The 18382-nt window shown below is 39.3% G+C and overlaps 1 protein-coding gene across 3 annotated transcripts in view; it reads left to right on the top strand.

Annotated features, from left to right (window-relative positions):
* The window catches only part of NELL2 (neural EGFL like 2), a 284768-nt gene extending 273521 nt beyond the window's left edge, over positions 1 to 11247 (top strand). For all 3 annotated transcript variants that reach the window (XM_014601082.3, XM_014601081.3, XM_059726036.1), the window contains 4 exons: positions 3313 to 3506; positions 4567 to 4743; positions 7675 to 7899; positions 10470 to 11247. In XM_014601082.3, the coding sequence (XP_014456568.1) occupies positions 3313 to 3506; positions 4567 to 4743; positions 7675 to 7899; positions 10470 to 10520 (647 nt within the window). In that variant the 3' untranslated portion in view covers positions 10521 to 11247. The remainder of the gene's footprint in view (positions 1 to 3312; positions 3507 to 4566; positions 4744 to 7674; positions 7900 to 10469) is intronic.
* The last annotated feature ends 7135 nt before the right edge of the window (positions 11248 to 18382 follow it).

Below are 18382 nucleotides of genomic sequence, written 5' to 3'. Positions count from 1 at the left end.
TATAGATGGATGATGTGAACATAATGGATCAGGACAACATATCAATCAAGTGGATATTGCAGCATACTGAGGACTACGGTGAAGTGTCAAGGGCAAAATTAAATATGCTAAAAAGTATGTTGATGGGGATGAGAAATTGGGAGAATTTACAGAAGTTTGGGCTGCAGGTGGTAAAGAGTATGATCAAGATCTTGGAAATCCTAATAGACACCAAAGGCATGGGAGAAGTTAAAGAAAAGAGGAAGACAGATATTGGGATTGTGGAGTGTTAGAACGGTATCTTTCCAGGGTAAAGTGGCTGTGGTGAAAACACACAGCATACTCTTGCCAATCATCCTTTACATGGGAATGATGCATCATGGCAACGGATAACGAGGGTACAGAGGCAGATATGTGTTTCTTGAGGGGAAAGTCAAAGAGAAAGGGAAGTCGGAACAGAGGCATACAAAGTCAGGTAATTAGGAGGTTGGGGAATGCCAGATTTGGAAAGCTTTATGTATACTAACTTTATAAGTATGTTCTGTAAAGGGATAACAGAGGGAGTTGGGAAGACTGCATATTTCTGCCATTACCTGGCAGGAAGAATGTTAAGATGGGGCATGTATAAAGGAGAATAGAAAAAGCCATGTTCATGGCAGCCACTGGACCACTATGCAAAGATGGAGAGCTTTGTATGGGTATATAAACTTGAGGGATTGGGATTAGAGTGTTTGAAAGACCATAAGAAAATGATTAATATGACAAGAAAGAAAGATAAGATAACAATAATTGGAGATCTGATGGAAAGAGATGGCAAATGTGTGGAAAGAAATGACAGATAATAAAATGAAAGAACATACAATTAACATATGGATGATGATATGGAATAGTCTTCCTGTGTGGGGCATTCAGCATAAATTGGGCATAAGATTGGTCATGTGCCTGAGAGAGGGATATCGGGCTGAAGAATCTGTGTTGCATGTATTTTGGGACTGCCCTTTTATGTAAGGGCTTGACCAATCTCATTTCCTTCTATGACCAGGTGACCCATCACCTGGACAAGGGAGAGGAGATTGATGTCATGTATCTTGACTTCAAAAAAGCCTTCGATCTGGTATCCCATGACCACCTCTTGGCAAAACTGGCCGACTGCAGCCTCGGGTCCACCATGATCGCTGGCTGGGGAATTGGCTCCATGGTCGGACCCAGAGGGTGGTTGATTGATGGAAGTCAATCGTCATGGTGCCCTGTGACCAGTGACCAGTGATTCTCAACCAGGGTTCTGTAAGATTCTTATAAGGGTGTCGCACACTATTAGTGCCTACACAATTCACAAGATAAACCCATTGATTTCACATAGGAATCCATATTGTCAGTCCTATTCTGACCTGTTGTGGTCTTTCTGAGCTCTTTGCAAAACAAGAATGCTCTAGTATTTTTCCATAGTAAAAAAAACAAGTGAAAGAAAAAGCTGTTGTTTTCATAGGGGCTCTAACTTAATGAGGGGGGTCCTTGAGTCTAAAAATGTTGAGAACCACTGATTTAGAGTTAAACCTATGGGAAACTGCCTGCTTTATTCATGTTGGTTTGAACAATATTTTTCATATTAGTTTCACTAAGTGTGCTGTTACATCTGCTTAGGGACATCCATAGTAGGTTACATCCATTTTTGAGTTTGACCAGGACCTTGTTTCAGTCATGGCCTCTAACATATGCTACCCCAATATACCCTAAAATTAGGTCCCCTAATGTCTAAAAGGTAAATGTTGGCATAAACATGGAGGCTCAAGTTTAATATCTGCTAGCAAAATCTGTTGCAATTACAACTCGGGGTATTTTGTCTATCATGCAAAAGTACAGTCCTTTTTGGAATTGTATAAAGATTTTGACCTCAACGGCATCTTGTGGCAATGATTTTCACTATTTTTGTGTGTGTATTGTGTGAAAAAGTATTTTCCTTTTATCAAGCTTAAATTCACCATTTTTCAGTTTCATTGACTGTCTCCTTACTCTTGTATTGAGACAGGGAGAAGAAAAGCTGCTGATGCACCTTCTCTGTCATTTGTTATTTTTAGCTACTCTTAACATGTCCTTTCTTATCCATCTGCTTTTCAAGGTGAACAGTCCCCTTCCTTTCACTCCTTCTTTATATGACATTTCTTTCATGCCCTGATCATTTCCATCACCGTTGTCTGAAATCCTTTGAATTTTACAGTTTTGGGGGGTGGGGTTTTGGAGATGGAGTGACCACTACGGCATGCAGTATTTTAGATAAAGCTATTTATATAATGACTTTGAAATATTTTCCTGTTCTCCTCGCCATGCCATTTCTTATGCATCTTAATATCTTGTTTATTATTTTGCCTGCAGCTACACATTGAACTGCAATTTTAATTGAGCTGTTCTGATTTAAAGTTTAGATTTATATAAGATCAGTCTGGAGAAATAGTCATATCCATCTTTGAATGGAGTATTGTGTAAAACCTGGAGGCTGAATATGACAGATACATGCATGACTGTCAATTATTTTTTATTTTGTGGGGTCCCTGTATAGTTAGTATTATAAATATCATATTTTTCATGCAGACTGTAATTAATAATGTGCAGAAAGATTGTAATGACAATTTATGATAAAAGTTGATGGAGCTACAGTATTTTACACCAACAGAGGATCTGGCCTTTGATTTCTAAATACCATTTGCATGTTATTTATATCAAGTAATATTACATATCTTATGTCCTTATAAAATTATTGGTGGGGTGGGGGTTTTTTAACAAAAGGAGAAGACAGACACCTGAAGACATTTAGATAAGATGTATTGAAGTATAAGGCAGTGTTTCTGTTAGTTTGTCCTTGCAAAAGTCTTGTGTGTGAATTTGTGGAATATTTCTCTAAAGTAGCCTGAATGCTTTGAAATAGAATTGTTTCAAAGCTGTTTAGTTTTATTCCCAAGACAGACTTATCTTGTTCTTTATTTTGTGTGTTAGACACAAAGGCCATACATATCTCTGTAATGGGCGTAATTAATAAAATCTGGATAGTACACCTTTATCAACTGTACACTTCCCTCAAAGTGAGTTCAGAGGTCATGAATCACCTTTCACGTTAACTTCTCTGCCCATGCATAAGAGAACCCAGAAGCATTAGACAGAGTCAGGAAAAGGTTTTGATAGCAAGTTCAGTTATCACTGATGCTTTCCTTGTTAAGTAGAGTGATCTGTTTATTTTCAGCTGAAGGCTTTAATGGCTGGGAATCATTTATATTGGCTGTAGCAAGACTGTTTTTGTTAATTGAATGGGGTCTAAAAGCATTACGTGGCATGTTTTCACAGACATTGATGAATGCGGGACTGGAAGGCACAGCTGTGCCAATGACACCGTTTGTTTTAACTTGGATGGTGGGTATGACTGTCGATGTCCTCATGGAAAGAACTGCACAGGAGATTGTATCCACGAAGACAAAATCAAGCACAATGGACAGATTTGGGTGCTGGAGAATGACAGGTGTTCTGTCTGTTCATGCCAGGTCAGTAAAGGAAATGAACTACTCTTACAGTGCTGCTGTAATTAGTGATAGGAATGAAGGGTGTGTGTTTGATGGGGAAGAAAACTTCAGGATTCCAGTGAAATTACTATTGCCCTGGATCCCCTTCTCCATAAGGGTGATATCACAGGGAAGGTGATTTCCACAGGGCCATTTGTGGTCAGCATGCTTCTGTATGTTATGCCTGTGCCCAATATGGAGCTTCCCAATTCTGCCTGGATAGATATTAATCTCATGGACAGTTGGCAGTGTAATGAATCCTGAGAGAAGGTATACAGTACTAAGAGTAAGGATAGCCCACCTCCTGTTTTTTTCCACCTGGAGAGGTGTCATTTTATGTCTAGCAGTGTTTTTGTGTGTAGATTTTGGGGATGTGATAAGACTCCGGGTTATGAAATACAGAGAACTGATAAGAATGGAAGGGAAGAAAAAATATTTTATTTTTGTGCCCTCCCTTCTGCATAATATGGGTTATCCTTCTTAAATACTTGTTGGCATGTCTTCTAAATTCATGCTTAATGCAGAAAATGCTGCTGATGAAAAGAAGAAAAGATTTCACCAGTGTTTAATTTAGCCCTTGGATAGGTGCAGTGTTCTTCATCTAAATAGTTTATAATAGGTATAAGAGAGATGGATTGCTATGGAAGTTTCAAACAAGACTTAGTAGCATCGTACAAAAATAGTGTAATCTTAGAAAATCCATTAAAATCTGGCTCTCAGAAAAAATACCATATTTCATCACCTCAGGAGAGACTTGTTTGAAGAATTGCTGTGTTATGAAGCATGTGCATGAGGCGTTAACAACATTCAGTGATTTATTTACTCTGCAGATGAACTTATATTTGTACATTTTCTACTGTAATTTTCACCCCTGAATGAACCAGTTTTAATATAATGGGAAATGCTTTTTGCCCCAAATTACTCTTGAATTATCAATATGTGATCTAGAATTAGGCCATCAAGCCTAATTTTTGTGCTGTGACTATTGTGAGTTATGCTAATTTATGTTGTTGTTTTGTGTTTCTGTGTTATGTAACAACAGAGAGGATATGTGATGTGTCGGCGGATGGTTTGTGACTGTGAGAACCCTACTGTTGACTTGTTTTGCTGTCCTGAATGTGACCCAAGGCTCAGCAGTCAATGTCTTCATCAAAGTGGGGAGCTCTCATACAACAGTGGAGACACGTGGGTGCAGAACTGTCAACAATGCCGATGTTTGGTAAGTATTCTGATTACATCAATGTGGAAAGGAACAAAAAATAATTTCAAACATTTTCAGGACTCCAGAAAAGTTCACTTGGAATGTATTTGCTTGTTTCCTTGTTCATAGATTTCTGTAATCAAGGTTTGGCTTGAAGTTTTCAGATAGTTTGGCAAAGTTTCATTTAATCACAAAATGAAATTTGTTTAATCCTGAAAGAAAGTTTGTTTTGGCATATTGGAGGTCCTTCAGTTAAGGAACCTAAACAATGGCAAGTAATTTAGGTAATCACAGTTTGAAGAGCAAATTCTGAATATTGAATTATTAAATTAATATCATAGTAAATAATTTCTGAGAAGTCGATAGGCTGAAATTTGTACATTCAGGTATTTTAAATAGCAGTTAGTTAACTTGACTTGTTTATGAATATTTTACCAACGGGAGAAAAGACAGGATTTCCTGAGTGCTTTATTCTTTGTGAATTGTTCACCAAATTGCACTTTGCTACCTCTAATATGATGAAAGATTTTAAAATATTAAAATCAGCTTGAAAGCATGTTCCTTAGAAGTATAAGATTTTTTTCCCTAGGGTACACATTTCATGCACTGAGGCAGTACTACTTCTATGTAGTGCTGTTTAATAAACTTCCTGGACAGAAACAATCACCAGATGAAAACAAATAATTTCATATCTAGATATAAATCTGGTTCATCTAATGGTTTTCCTTGGGCTAACAGTTATGAAAGCCAGCAAACTTTCTTAGGTTTCAACTTTACCTTTGCTAAAATACAGTAAATTAGGTCCCCATGTGTTTCATTCAATGTCAAAAGAAGCCCTGCTATTTGGGGTTTACATAGATGACTCCTTTATTCAAGATGCTTCTATGTAATTGTATCCAGTTTCTTCATCTACCAGATGGATGTTTTAGGTGATAACTTTTTTGTTCATTCTTTGTACTCTTTTTCAATCCCAAAATATCAATTAAAACAGCAAGGTTAGGCATTGTTTGCTTTCATTCTCTGCATCATGTTATTCATAAGAACAAGGAAAACCAGAGGCAGATGGGAAATTTATGAAAAAGAAAAACATTATACTTTCTCCACAGAGAAAAGTAAAACAAAGTCCTGTTCAGCAAATTCTTAGAAGTTATTTCTCAGCTCTGTGCTCTGGGGACCACTTAACTCACCACTGTTTAATGCATGATACATGTTTTTTTGTAAATGAGCTACTTCTGTAGGGCCAAATGTTGGCTTCTCAACATAAATTCTAACTAAACAAGCAGCCATTAACTCTAGGCATGTTAAGGTTGTTACACAAAATCCTGAAATGGATTCTTTTGTAACCACAAAAGAATTTTGAGCCCCGCAGAAAAAATCTCTTATTCAACTTATTAGTACTTGTTTCAGTTCAAGCCATCAGGGCCAGCTTGGGCATCAGCTTTTGAAAGTCAGCTAATCTGGTCCTTTGATTCAACAAAAAAAAGCAGCAAATTTTAGACTCGGGGATATTTACTAGAAATGTTGTCACCATCTTCCTTTTTAAATGTGGAGCTGCTGTTAGCTTGATTGCCTTTGCTGACTGTATCTGCTGCAGTTTTATACCAAAATGAGATCTCTAGTGTAGAGACCTAAACAGGTTAGGGCTTCATAGAAGAAAATCAGTAATTTGAATTGAACTTAGAAACCAATCAGAAAGCATATAGATTACAAAGTTCTCTTATAATGTGGAGTTTCTCTTAAAACTTAACATAGCCACATTCTGCACCAGAGGAAATTTCCAAATGGCACCAGGTTGTAGCTCACTGCAAAGTGCTTTGCAGTTTATGTAATCGGGAGAGGGCTAAAGCCACGTCATTAGGATGAGGTTGTAAGGAAGGGACATAACATTCTTCTCAAGGACATATGGGAAAAGTTCACAAGCAGCTGAAGATAACACCCATTTACAAAGCAGCTGAGCAGAGAATAAAACTAAAGGTGAGTTAGTTGATAGGGCAGAGTTTGTCATTTCAGTTCCTATCTTTAACGTCTTCCTGAAGGCTCTGATTCAGGCCCCATGTTTGATTAGACATTGAATAAGAAGCTCAACTGCATTAAAGTCAGGGTAACAGCACTTTGCTAACTCCCCTAACAGGCACATAGACAGTGAACAGATTGGTGACAGAACAGAACCCAATAGAGCCCAGCATGAGAAAAACCAGAGAGGAGATGAACACTGTACCTCTCAAAAGAAGGAAACTGTGTAAAGTAGATCTATGAACTCTGTTAATATTCATAGGTATATCAACAGTACCTCATCGTCAGTGATTTCATGGTCCCTAGTGCACCTAACAGTCATACCAAACACATGCAACCTAATCCTCATATTTGTCCTTGTGCAAGCCAGGATTATTTTCTTTTGAAATGTAAGGATTTATACTAGTATAAATTGAAAGAGCAGTTGAAATTGGAAGACAATCTTTATTTGTCGTCCCAAACAAGCTACTAAGAAAGCAGACAGTCTAGGCAACCTGTCTCCTCATGTAGCATTGGCTCCCCTGGGCAGTCAAATTGCACTTGCCGTGCTGCCCCTTAGGCTTGTACATCCACCAGAGGATGTGAATTTTGTCCGTCCTACAGTAGGGATACAAAAGATGCCAAACAAAAAGGGGAAAGAACCTCATTTACCAACACCTCCAACCCTCAAACTACAACTGCAACTATTTTTAAAACATGTTTAACTTAAATATAATATGTTTTTGGTTTCAAGTACAGAAATAAAGTAACCAAGTTCTGGTACTGTCAACAGGAAATGAGTATAAAAAATGTTTGTATGTCTTCTTAATTGAAAGAAATGGAAGTTTCAGCCAGCTGAGAAAGATAATGCATAGTCATAGAAACACATAGTAGTAAGTCAAAACAACATAGAATATTTGGTGATCTCTGTGTTCTTAAAATGTGTTTTTTTAACAGCAAGGTGAAGTTGACTGTTGGCCACTGACTTGCCCAGAGGTGGACTGTGAATTCAGTGTACTCCCTGAGAGCGAGTGTTGCCCACGTTGTGTCACTGACCCTTGTCAGGCAGACACCATTCATAATGACATCACTAAAACTTGTCTGGATGAAACAAATGTGGTTCGCTTCACTGGATCTTCTTGGATTAAGCACGGCACAGAGTGCACCCTATGCCAATGCAAGGTAAAGAACATAAAATGAAGCCAAAAGGCCTCTCTGCTAGTTTTTTCAATGGTTCATAAATATTAACACATTTATCACTAATACATTTAGTCTAGTCAGTGGGAAGTCAGTTGCTGCACTTACTTTCAAAGCAGCAGAGACTGCCATATAAAATATTCATCTTTATTAACTTCAACCTCTTCTGTCAATGCTGTGGGTTTTTCAGGAACCAGAATGATGGCTTAAATGCACCAGCAGCACAGAAATAGCATCATAGCCCATGCTGTTGCAGACTCTGAATAAGTTAGCAGACTTGTCCTTTCCACAGAATTCTCTCACTTTCACTATGATGGCAACTTACTTTTACCAACTCCATGCTGCCTTGCAGATACCTACGGTATCAATTTTCGAAGGTCAAAGACATAACTTCATAAAGGAACTGTATTTTGGAGAGTTAAGATCAAATTACCCAAAACAGTATTTCTTTTTTTAAAGATTGTGATGATCAAATATTTTAAGCTTTATAATGACAAAATGGAAATCCCAGTATGTCTTACTTGCTTTACAATTGACAGAAAAGACAGCATGACAACTTGAATATTCAATATTCCTTGGGGTCACAAGGATATATCTTCTCAAGCAAAATGATGTACAGCCAAAAAGCTTATCTGAATTCTGCTGCCTTTGCAAAAATAGGGGTGTTACAATAAACATTTCCATTCAAAATGCAGGTGAACTGTATTTTTGCAGAATGACAAATAGCAGGTCAACAGTGGTTGAGGGACAAAGGGAGGAGACAGCAAAACATCCATTCAAATGAAGATCCATAATCCTTACTGAATAATACCGTGGTTTCTGGGTCTCATCTCATGTCCTTTCCCTAGAGCTAAAATAAGAACTAAGGCTCCAGTTTGGGGAACACATAGAACCAAGAGCCATGTATTGGCTTAGTTGCATTGCCCTACTCTTGAGTACCAACCTGACTGATCCTAAGATTGGTCTGTCTGAATTGTATTCTGTTTGTACAGAGTTAAGAGTTCCCCTCCTTGCTACTGCCATGTAAACCAAAATCATTATTTGGGCCTATATAAGTCATATACATACTTCACCAAACTCAGTAGACTTCTGATAAGTCAAAATACGTTTGAAGGCCATGAGCATGATGCACTCTAGTTCTGCATGCCCACAGAACTACATTCAGGCTCTCTCTATCAAGAGAACATGAGTGCAATACCAGGCAGAGGGAAGACATTCAGATCCACTCTTACCCACTCAGAGCAATGTACCCAGTCAGGAGAGAAATGGAATAAACAAAGTCTAGGAATCCACAAGAAACTCCTGATAGTATGCCCCAGCTCACTGATGGAGAGGGTGGCTCTTTCAGTGGCTGATTTTTTTTCTCCTAGGACAGTTACAAGGTGCAGATAGTCCCAGACAGGCATTGTGCCTGCATAAATTAGGTTCTCACTATACTCCTGGCTTTTCCATGTCAAGAATTCTTGAATATTGCAAAGTAAAAAAGACACAGGTTCTTAATACAGAGCATATACAAGTCTGTTCCTTAATATGCAAGGACCTATTTTGTTTCCTAACACTATCTTTTGCAGCATACTATATTTGTATCCAAATAAATCAAACTAATACCAGAACACAATTTATATAGTTAATACAGTAACACAAGCTATTAATATTGTAGTAGTATGTATCTCATTTGTATTGCTTTTCCCTACTCTTTCCTTGCTGTGCGTCATGTGGAAGGTCAAAGCTGCAGGATAAGCCTCTCTAACCAAGCTATAGCAAAATAGGTTTACACAAAATCCTTTAAGAATTCAGAAATCCAGGCATCAGCTAAAGCTGACTTAGCCACAAAACCATTTCAGATCACAAGTGAAGAAGGAGAATACTGGGATTGTTTAGCTTCCTGTCACATAGAGAGTCAAGGAAATGTGTGAATGATTCTGATTTCCACTGGTCTTTAATCAGTCTGGAACTTCAGTTGATTAAAGATACCTACAGAATTGAAAAGAAGCATGCACGTTTTGTTTGCGTTAAAGTCAGAGGAGAGAAGAGGTAGAAATGCAGAAAATATTATCTTTTCACAAATACTTTAATCATTTTTCTGTTCCAGGAATTGTTCATATTTATATAAAAGCAGCTAAATGATCAGTGGAAACTTTAAGAATTAATCGTTGACTGTGCTACAGCCTGCATATATTAACATGAGGTATACAGTGCTGAATTACAAGTAGTGGTGCCTTCTGTCTCATCTAAATAAAATTCCTAGAGCCCCGTCCTCTCTGATAGCTGTATATGCACAATAGCCCAAATCCTGATAGTCAGTAACATATCTCTTACTGACTTCATTTTCTTTCAATTTTCCATTCTTTTGGTCTTATGATATAGAACACAACACACTGAGCATTTAGTGGAACCATTAGATTCCTTTTACATAGTGTGTGCAGCTAAAGCGATGCTAAAATCTGATCAAATTATTTATACATTCATTGATAAAAAGTGGTCAATTCCATTCTTAAATTAACTTACAGAATATTAATGTGTTTCAATCTTTTTCCCTTCTTTCCCCTCTCTAGAATGGTCATGTTTGCTGCTCCGTGGATCCACAGTGCCTTCAGGAACTGTGAAGCTAACAACCATTTTTCACAAGCAGTTTCTAGTTAATGAATTTTCCTTCAAAAAGAGACATTTAGACCAAAAATTGTATAAAGCCAAAACTGAAATCTGATCAGTTTTGTCCATCTTAAAAGTGCAGAAATGTTATAAATGAAGTGAGCTATCAATTACCTGAGTTAGAGTGAAATGTATAGGACTTCAGAAAAGCTCAGAAATGTAAGCTCAGAAATGTTTGAGGTCAGACTCAACTTTTGCCTATTTGTATGTCTGACATCATTATGCAGAATATTAGGGTAGAGTAAAGTGACACATTGTAACGTTGTACATAACGATGTCAAGATACAGAGTCCACTAGAAGTGACCTTTGAGCCTACTGAAGCTTTGAAAATACAAGACTTCAATAGGCACAGAGACTTTTTCGTAATAATATTTGAATCCGCACGATTTGTTTGATTGCTCACTGCAGAATATAACAAAGTTGAGTAAAAGGATGAGGTCTTCAGGAACAAAGAATATGCTGGCTAAGATATGTTATGTACAGTACCTACTGAGAAAAAAAGATACAAGTTATTGTAAAAAAAACCACGTAATGCACAGGCATGGCTACTTAATGTTTTCTGATGGGAAAAGTCATCTATATTTCCTTGTTTTACTGCACTTATTATTTCTTGATTGAATTTGTTCAGTATAAGCTCGTTCTTGTGCAAAATTTAAATAAATATTTCTCTTACCTTATAATATTTTTTGACTTTGAGTCTCCTTCACTGTCCAGGATGGTATTTTTATATAATATTGATGCTTATAACTCCTTTGTCAGTATGGTTGTCCATAGATGTTTCTACCCAGCACAACTTTGTTCTTTCATTTCACATCTTGGTTAGTCTTTCAGGAACTGGTCTGGCAAATGCCTGTACATGCAAGTGACTTCACTCAGGGGATAAGTGCCATTTCATTAAATAGGATGACTTCGATGCATAAAGATTTTCAGGATCAGATCCTACATGTTGATTCGTTATTGTCACATGGATTCGGCACAACTTTAAAACCCCCATAACACTGTTCTGACTTATTGGAAATGCTCTATAGAGTAAACAGCTTTTTGTTTTGTCTAAACACTGCAACTTATTCAGATACTTTTGTAATAATAAATAATAATCTGTTAGTGCACAATTATTCTTCTAATGTACTTATTTCTGTTGATGCAGAAGCAATCATCTCTTCAGCAGAGGGGACTTACATTAAAAAATGCTGTTTTCCCAATTGTGCTGTTGTGACAATCAACAAAAAAGGTACCTAACCAAGGCTATCTATATCTATGAGGGAATGAGGAGAAAAAAAGTAAAACCTTGTTTGCCTTAATAAATGGACTGTGTGAATAACTGAGTGTTTTGGTTTGGGGTGTGAATGGGGAGGGGTGAGAAATACAGAGCAGCTATACTATTTGGGATGCATAATTCAAGTTCTGTGAACCTAACCTCCAAAATGGAGACAAACAGGATAGATAGGGTACACAGGATGACAGGCACTTTGATCACAAGGAACACAAATAACAGGGACAAAGTTGAGAACAAAGTTGGCTGGGTTATAGTGGACCTTAAGTTGAACATGAGCCAATAATGTACATAGACCCAGGAAACATGACTTATTAGAAAAGACTGAAAGAGCTAGGATAATTTAGTCTGAAGAAGAGAAGACTAAGGGGGATTTGATAACAGTCTACAGATACCTGAAGGGTAATTACACAGAGGATAGAGATAGACATTTTTCTGTGGCTGTATGGGGACAGGATTAAGAGCAATGGCCTCAAGCTGCAGCAGAGGAAATTTAGGTTAGAGTTTAGGAGGTGGTCAAGCATTGAAACAAGCTACTTAGAGAAGTGGAATCTCCCTCCCTGGGAATTTTCAATATCAGGTTGGATGGACACTTGACTGGGATAGTTTAGTTAGGGATGATCCTGCCTTGAGCAGGGGACTGGGGTAGTTGACCTCATGAGATTCCTTTCAGGTTTGCTTTCCTACGATTGTATTATCCATGTCTTAGGGAGGTAGTACAAACATTGAAAAGTAAGAAGAAAATGTACCAAAAATGCAGCATCCCTTTAAATAATTAGACTGGCATGGAGTCAAAGGCTGGACAAATGTTATCTTTTTAAGTATCTTTTTTTTTTATCTTTAGTTAGTAACATCAGTAGAATATAAGACAATGAACCATTTTGGTTTTATTACAAAAATGAACTAGAATTTTGGTTTAACACAACATTTCTATTATAGCCCTTCCTTGTGATTACAGTTTTACTAGGGAATTTCATATGCCTGGGTTTCACAAAGCAAAATGTTTTCTTGCAAAAAAATGCTATTTTGAAAGCAGTATTCTATATCTGAGGACAAAGTGCAAGAGCGCCAGGCAACCACAAGTCAGGTAGGTGGTTACTTGTATCCCGGTGTTCTTTATTGCATGCATGTATGTAGGAAAGGTAGGTACATTTGGATCACAAGGCATACAAATAAAATGAAGACATATTTAGACAAAAAGAAGCATAGTGAAATATTCTACAGTGGACTATTAAAGCTATGAAGGTTTTCAGACTGAATAAATCTCTTTCCTTTTCAAGGTCTTGCCCATAAATAATAGATACTCAAGGGATTTACTGTTTTATCCACAGTTTCTGGAAAGCTGCAATCAATGTTCTTTAAGAAGTGTGTTAGGTCCTTGACAAAGAGGCTGTTTCTATACCTATTCTTGTCTGCTAATAATTGCCAAAGGGCCATGTTTGCCTTCCGGGACATAGGCACATCTCTCATTGAATTCAGTGACAGTTGTGTCCCTGTATATGAGAGCAGATTTGACAGAAGGTGCTACTATTTAGGCATTGCATTTTGATTTCATTCTAAAATGCATGTTAGAAAGACACACTGCCAGGCTGCTTTTTGTTCTGCAAGGCACAAAAGGAGATAACATATGGCTCAAGGGCAAATCTCTGGCTCAAGTAAAGGCTGCAGAAAACCCTGATTGAATGCAGTGGAACTACTTCAGGGTATGCATAACACAGCTCTACTCACGTCCAGGTTGGGACCATACATATGCAATTTCAGGGTGGAACTAGGGAATGGGAATGGAAGTCCAGTTAGTTGGTCCACAACTACTGTAGCGCCCTTGTATATGGTATGGCTTGGGTTATATACCAAGATTGGGTCTGGATCACAGATAGAAAGATAAGATCCAAAGAAAAAAAATTATCTTCACTTTTTTTGGTCTTTGCACTTTTAGAGGCACAGTAACATTTACATTTCATCTTAGCTTGTACTTTTAAACTAAGGATGTGAATGGTAGAAAACAAATCTCCTTCTCTTTCCATTTATCACCAGCCCTTTGCTGGGACAGAGTTTTTTTGCTCTTTTTGTGGTTGTCATTGTTGCAGTTTGATCAAACAGCTTGCAGTACACCAATATCTAGGCTAAATATAGCTGAGTCAAGACATACACTAATCATTTTATCAAAATGAACCTTGAATCCAATCCTTAGAGAGCTAGTTGATACTATATGAGCTTGAGGAGCAAGCTTGAGGAAAAGTTATTCTTCTGGACAAATCTGAAATCCTCTGTGCTGAATAAAAAATGAGGGTGACTTGACTGAACATTATCTAATCTATCATTGCTTGAGGTTGCTAATTAGTTGGGAATTCTTCTAAAGGTCAACAAATTCCAAAGAGACATCTCAGTGACCCCTTCCCAGCTCAGCTGATCCAGCAATTAGTACTTCATGAATGAATTCCGCCACCGCCCCCCTCCCAATTGAAATGCTATAGAAAATTGATCTCAGAATTCCAGACCTACCTAAAGAATCTATGGCAGGCACAACCAAGTATTCATTATCTTTAAGAAAACCCCTCCAAGAATTAATGTTGCTCTCTCCTCCTAGGGATGGAGTGAAGGAGGGCGGGGGTGAAGGAGGTATGTTTTGTTCCTTTGCTGACCTTTCATAATTGATGCACTGTTTACACACTACAATTCAATAACTCCCATGAAAGTATTGTCACCTCTTTGCAGAGTAATTGCCCTCAGTTAATGGACCTGCAGATATAAAGGCAGAAATGTTTTCAGTTACACAGGATTCAATTCCATGGTGAAACAAATTGGTAAAGAATAGCAGCATTGTAGGTTGCTGAAAACTGAATTATTTAACAACGCATTTCTGATATCTAAATTCACTATAGTCGTGAGTAAAAGAAAGAGAGAGAGGTGGTGTTTTTTCCTTTGATTCTGGCATTAAACAAGTATATGTGAGCTAGACTCTGAGTTTGAAAGTTAAATGTTTGTCTCCATTTTGGAGGTTAGGGTCGCACCTACTGTGCATCCCAAATAACATAGTTGCTCTCTATATCTCATCTCTCCCCATTCAGCCCTCAAACCAAAACAGTTATTCACAAAGCCCTATATTAAGGCAGACGAGGTTGTTTGGATAAATGTGGTATCTTTTAGTAGACCAACTAAATAGTTGGAAAAAATGTTCTTTGCAAGCTTTTGGGTACTTGCAAGGCTTCTTCTGGCAGAGGGAGAGTCTATGGAAGGATGTTTGCACCTGAAAGCTTGCAAAGAACAGTTTTTCCAACTATTTAGTTGGGCTAACAAAAGATATCACATTTATCCAAAGAACCTTGTCTGCCTATGTCCTTAGCCCAACATGGCTACAACCAACACTCTAAGCCCTATATTAAAGCACTGCAGATAAGCCTGTGTTAATCAGTATTTTCTTGCTTCCAAAGTTTGCACACACTGTAAAATGCTGAGACAAAATTGTTTAATATAATAGAAGATTTCCACCCTATGTTCTACCAGTTTGATGTTAGTAGATCATTTAAATAACATAAAACTTTAATTACTATAAACCATAATAGTGTATTGATCATATTTTGTTCCATCCAGAAAGCAGCCAAGTAAATGTACTGTGCTTTTCTTAAAATTCTATTTGGTCAGTAAAGTAATTTAATACAATTTCCAGGATTTCTCCTATGCATCAGAGATATTGCTTTGAATCATTAATATCATAAAAGGCTGTGAGTTCTCATTTTAGGATTAAGTTGTGTTTGCATTGCAAGCCGAAGCCAAAATAACCCGATCTACATCACTGCAGCTAGAACATTACCCTAAATAAAGTAGCAGATCACTCATAAAAATACAGAATTAAATGTATTTTTATACAAGACCACCATATTGGCAACATTTAAGATATGTTCACCTTTCCATGATGTCTGATTTACGATGGGAGAAAGAAAATTGAAGTTCAAGGTATTAATTTTTTTGTAGACGTGCTAAGTAATTTCATACAGTATGTTCTCCAGTTCATGGCATATTGCAGAATGCAACTTTTAAGATGTTTATTCTGAGTTTGTTAGCCTTGAGTATTTGTTGCTACTTTTCCTAGTCAGGTTGTCTAATAATAGTTCAGATCACTTAGTATCATTATATCTCAAAAGATTTTTTCCTTGAATGGGAACACATAAAACAAGGCAAACACTTCACTTGCAGCAACCACTGCTTAATATGTCACTGGACGGGGCAACAGCTTAGTTAGGACTTCAGCCTACAACCTAGCTCCAGGTGTCAGCATGGCAGGAGATGGGTAGAATAAGACTGAGAAGGAACCCCAGGTTCCCCAGGTAAAAAGTCTCCCTCTCACTGCCAAGACAGCCTCAGAAGAAGCCAGTATTTTTTCTGTTTTGCTCCTACACGTCTCATGGGTTGAGGAATCAGAAAGGAGGAGCAAGCAAATCCCCTTGAACCACATTGCTGCCGGAATTTCTCTCCTCCCCACCCTTCAGCATTGGGCTTGGCTAAGAGAGGTTTCCTAGGTGTCTTTTTACTGTAATAGGATGTAGGAAATAGGGGTGGGAACCACCTCTGCTGCAGCCTTGGGAGCCTTTGACATAAGGAATGTAGAGCCAGGGGCAAAGCAACTTGTGGTATGGAAGGAAACCGAATATCATGGGAAGATGAAGAAAGTGTTCACCAGGTGACTTGTCTACCATTGTCATGTGGTGAGACCAAAGGTAGCCAAGAAGGGAGTAGGTAGGAAAGGGGGCAGTAACTGAGGCTGGCCAGTAGGCCTGTGCAAATCTTTGGTACGTGATTCGATTCAGCAAAGATTTGGCCTGATTTGGTGGCTGACTCTGCAAATCTGAATCAAATCAGAGAACCCCTTAATCTCTCTTAATCAAATCGGAACCCTCCAAATCGATTCAGAGAGATTTGGAAAGATTCAGCAATTTGGACATAGACTCAGCTTTAAATGTTTTTTCTACATACCTCAAGGTACCAGGGGGCTTGTGGATGCTGCGATGCTGGGGCACATGGAGTGTCCCACAGAAGCGTGGGAGGTTCCCCAGAGTGCTCAGCGGCAGACTCAGAAGTGGACCAGAAGCACTTCCGGGTCCACCAGGGAGTGCTCTGGGAGTCCCCCCTGCACGCTTCCGGCTCAGCAACTGGTGCCTCCTGGGTCTGGGGGGGGGGCAACTGGGGTCCCCTTGCAGATGACTTCAGGAAGGCCTTCGATACGGTACCCCACCCCATACTGGTGAACAAGTTAAGAGGCTGTGGCGTGGATGACTACACAGTCCGGTGGGTGGCGAATTGGCTAGAGGGTCGCACCCAAAGAGTCATGGTGGATGGGTCGGTCTCGACCTGGAAGGGTGTGGGCAGTGGGGTCCCGCAGGGCTCGGTCCTTGGACCGATACTCTTTAATGTCTTCATCAGCAACTTGAACGAGGGAGTCAAATGTACTCTGTCCAAGTTTGCAGATGACACAAAGCTATGGGGAGAAGTGGACACGCCGGAGGGCAGGGAACAGCTGCAGGCAGACCTGGATAGGCTGGACAAGTGGGCAGAAAACAACAGGATGCAGTTCAACAAGGAGAAATGCAAAGTGCTGCACCTAGGGAGGAAAAATGTCCAGCATACCTACTGCCTAGGAAATGACCTGCTTAGTGCAACAGAAGCGGAAAGGGATCTTGGAGTCCTAGTGGACTCCAAGATGAACATGAGCCGGCAGTGTGACGAAGCCATCAGAAAAGCCAATGGCACTTTATTGTGCATCAGCAGATGCATGACGAATAGGTCCAAGGAGGTGATACTTCCCCTCTATAGGGCGCTGGTCAGACCGCAGTTGGAGTACTGCGTGCAATTCTGGGCGCCACACTTCAAAAAGGATGCGGATAACCTGGAGAGGGTCCAGAGAAGGGCAACTCGTATGGTCAAGGGCCTGCAGACCAAGCCCTACGAGGAGAGACTAGAGAAACTGGACCTTTTCAGCCTCCGCAAGAGAAGGTTGAGAGGCAACCTTGTGGCTGCCTATAAGTTCATCACGGGGGCACAGAAGGGAATTGGTGAGGTTTTATTCACCAAGGCGCCCCCGGGGGTTACAAGAAACAATGGCCACAAGCTAGCAGAGAGCAGATTTAGACTAGACATTAGGAAGAACTTCTTCACAGTTCGAGTGGCCAAGGTCTGGAACGGGCTCTCAAGGGAGGTGGTGCTCTCCCCTACCCTGGGGGTCTTCAAGAGGAGGTTAGATAGACATCTAGCTGGGGTCCTCTAGACCCAGCACTCTTTCCTGCTTATGCAGGGGGTCAGACTCGATGATCTATTGAGGTCCCTTCCAACCCTAACATCTATGAATCTATGAATCTATGATCACCAAGCTGTGGGGGCACGGGGGGGGGGGGGGGGGCGCATGCTCCCGGCAGACCCAGAAGTGGACCAGAAGTACTTCTGATCCACTTCCGGGTTCACCACCGAGCACATGGGGGGGGCCCCCTGCATTCCTGTGGATCACTCCATGCGCCCCAGCATCACAGGGTTCACAAGCCATGCTGGTACCT

This window comes from Alligator mississippiensis, chromosome 4 (assembly GCF_030867095.1).
Source record: "Alligator mississippiensis isolate rAllMis1 chromosome 4, rAllMis1, whole genome shotgun sequence".
Lineage (NCBI taxonomy): Eukaryota > Metazoa > Chordata > Crocodylia > Alligatoridae > Alligator > Alligator mississippiensis.
Note: the sequence above shows the minus strand (reverse complement) of the source record. Positions and strands in the feature narration are given on the sequence as shown.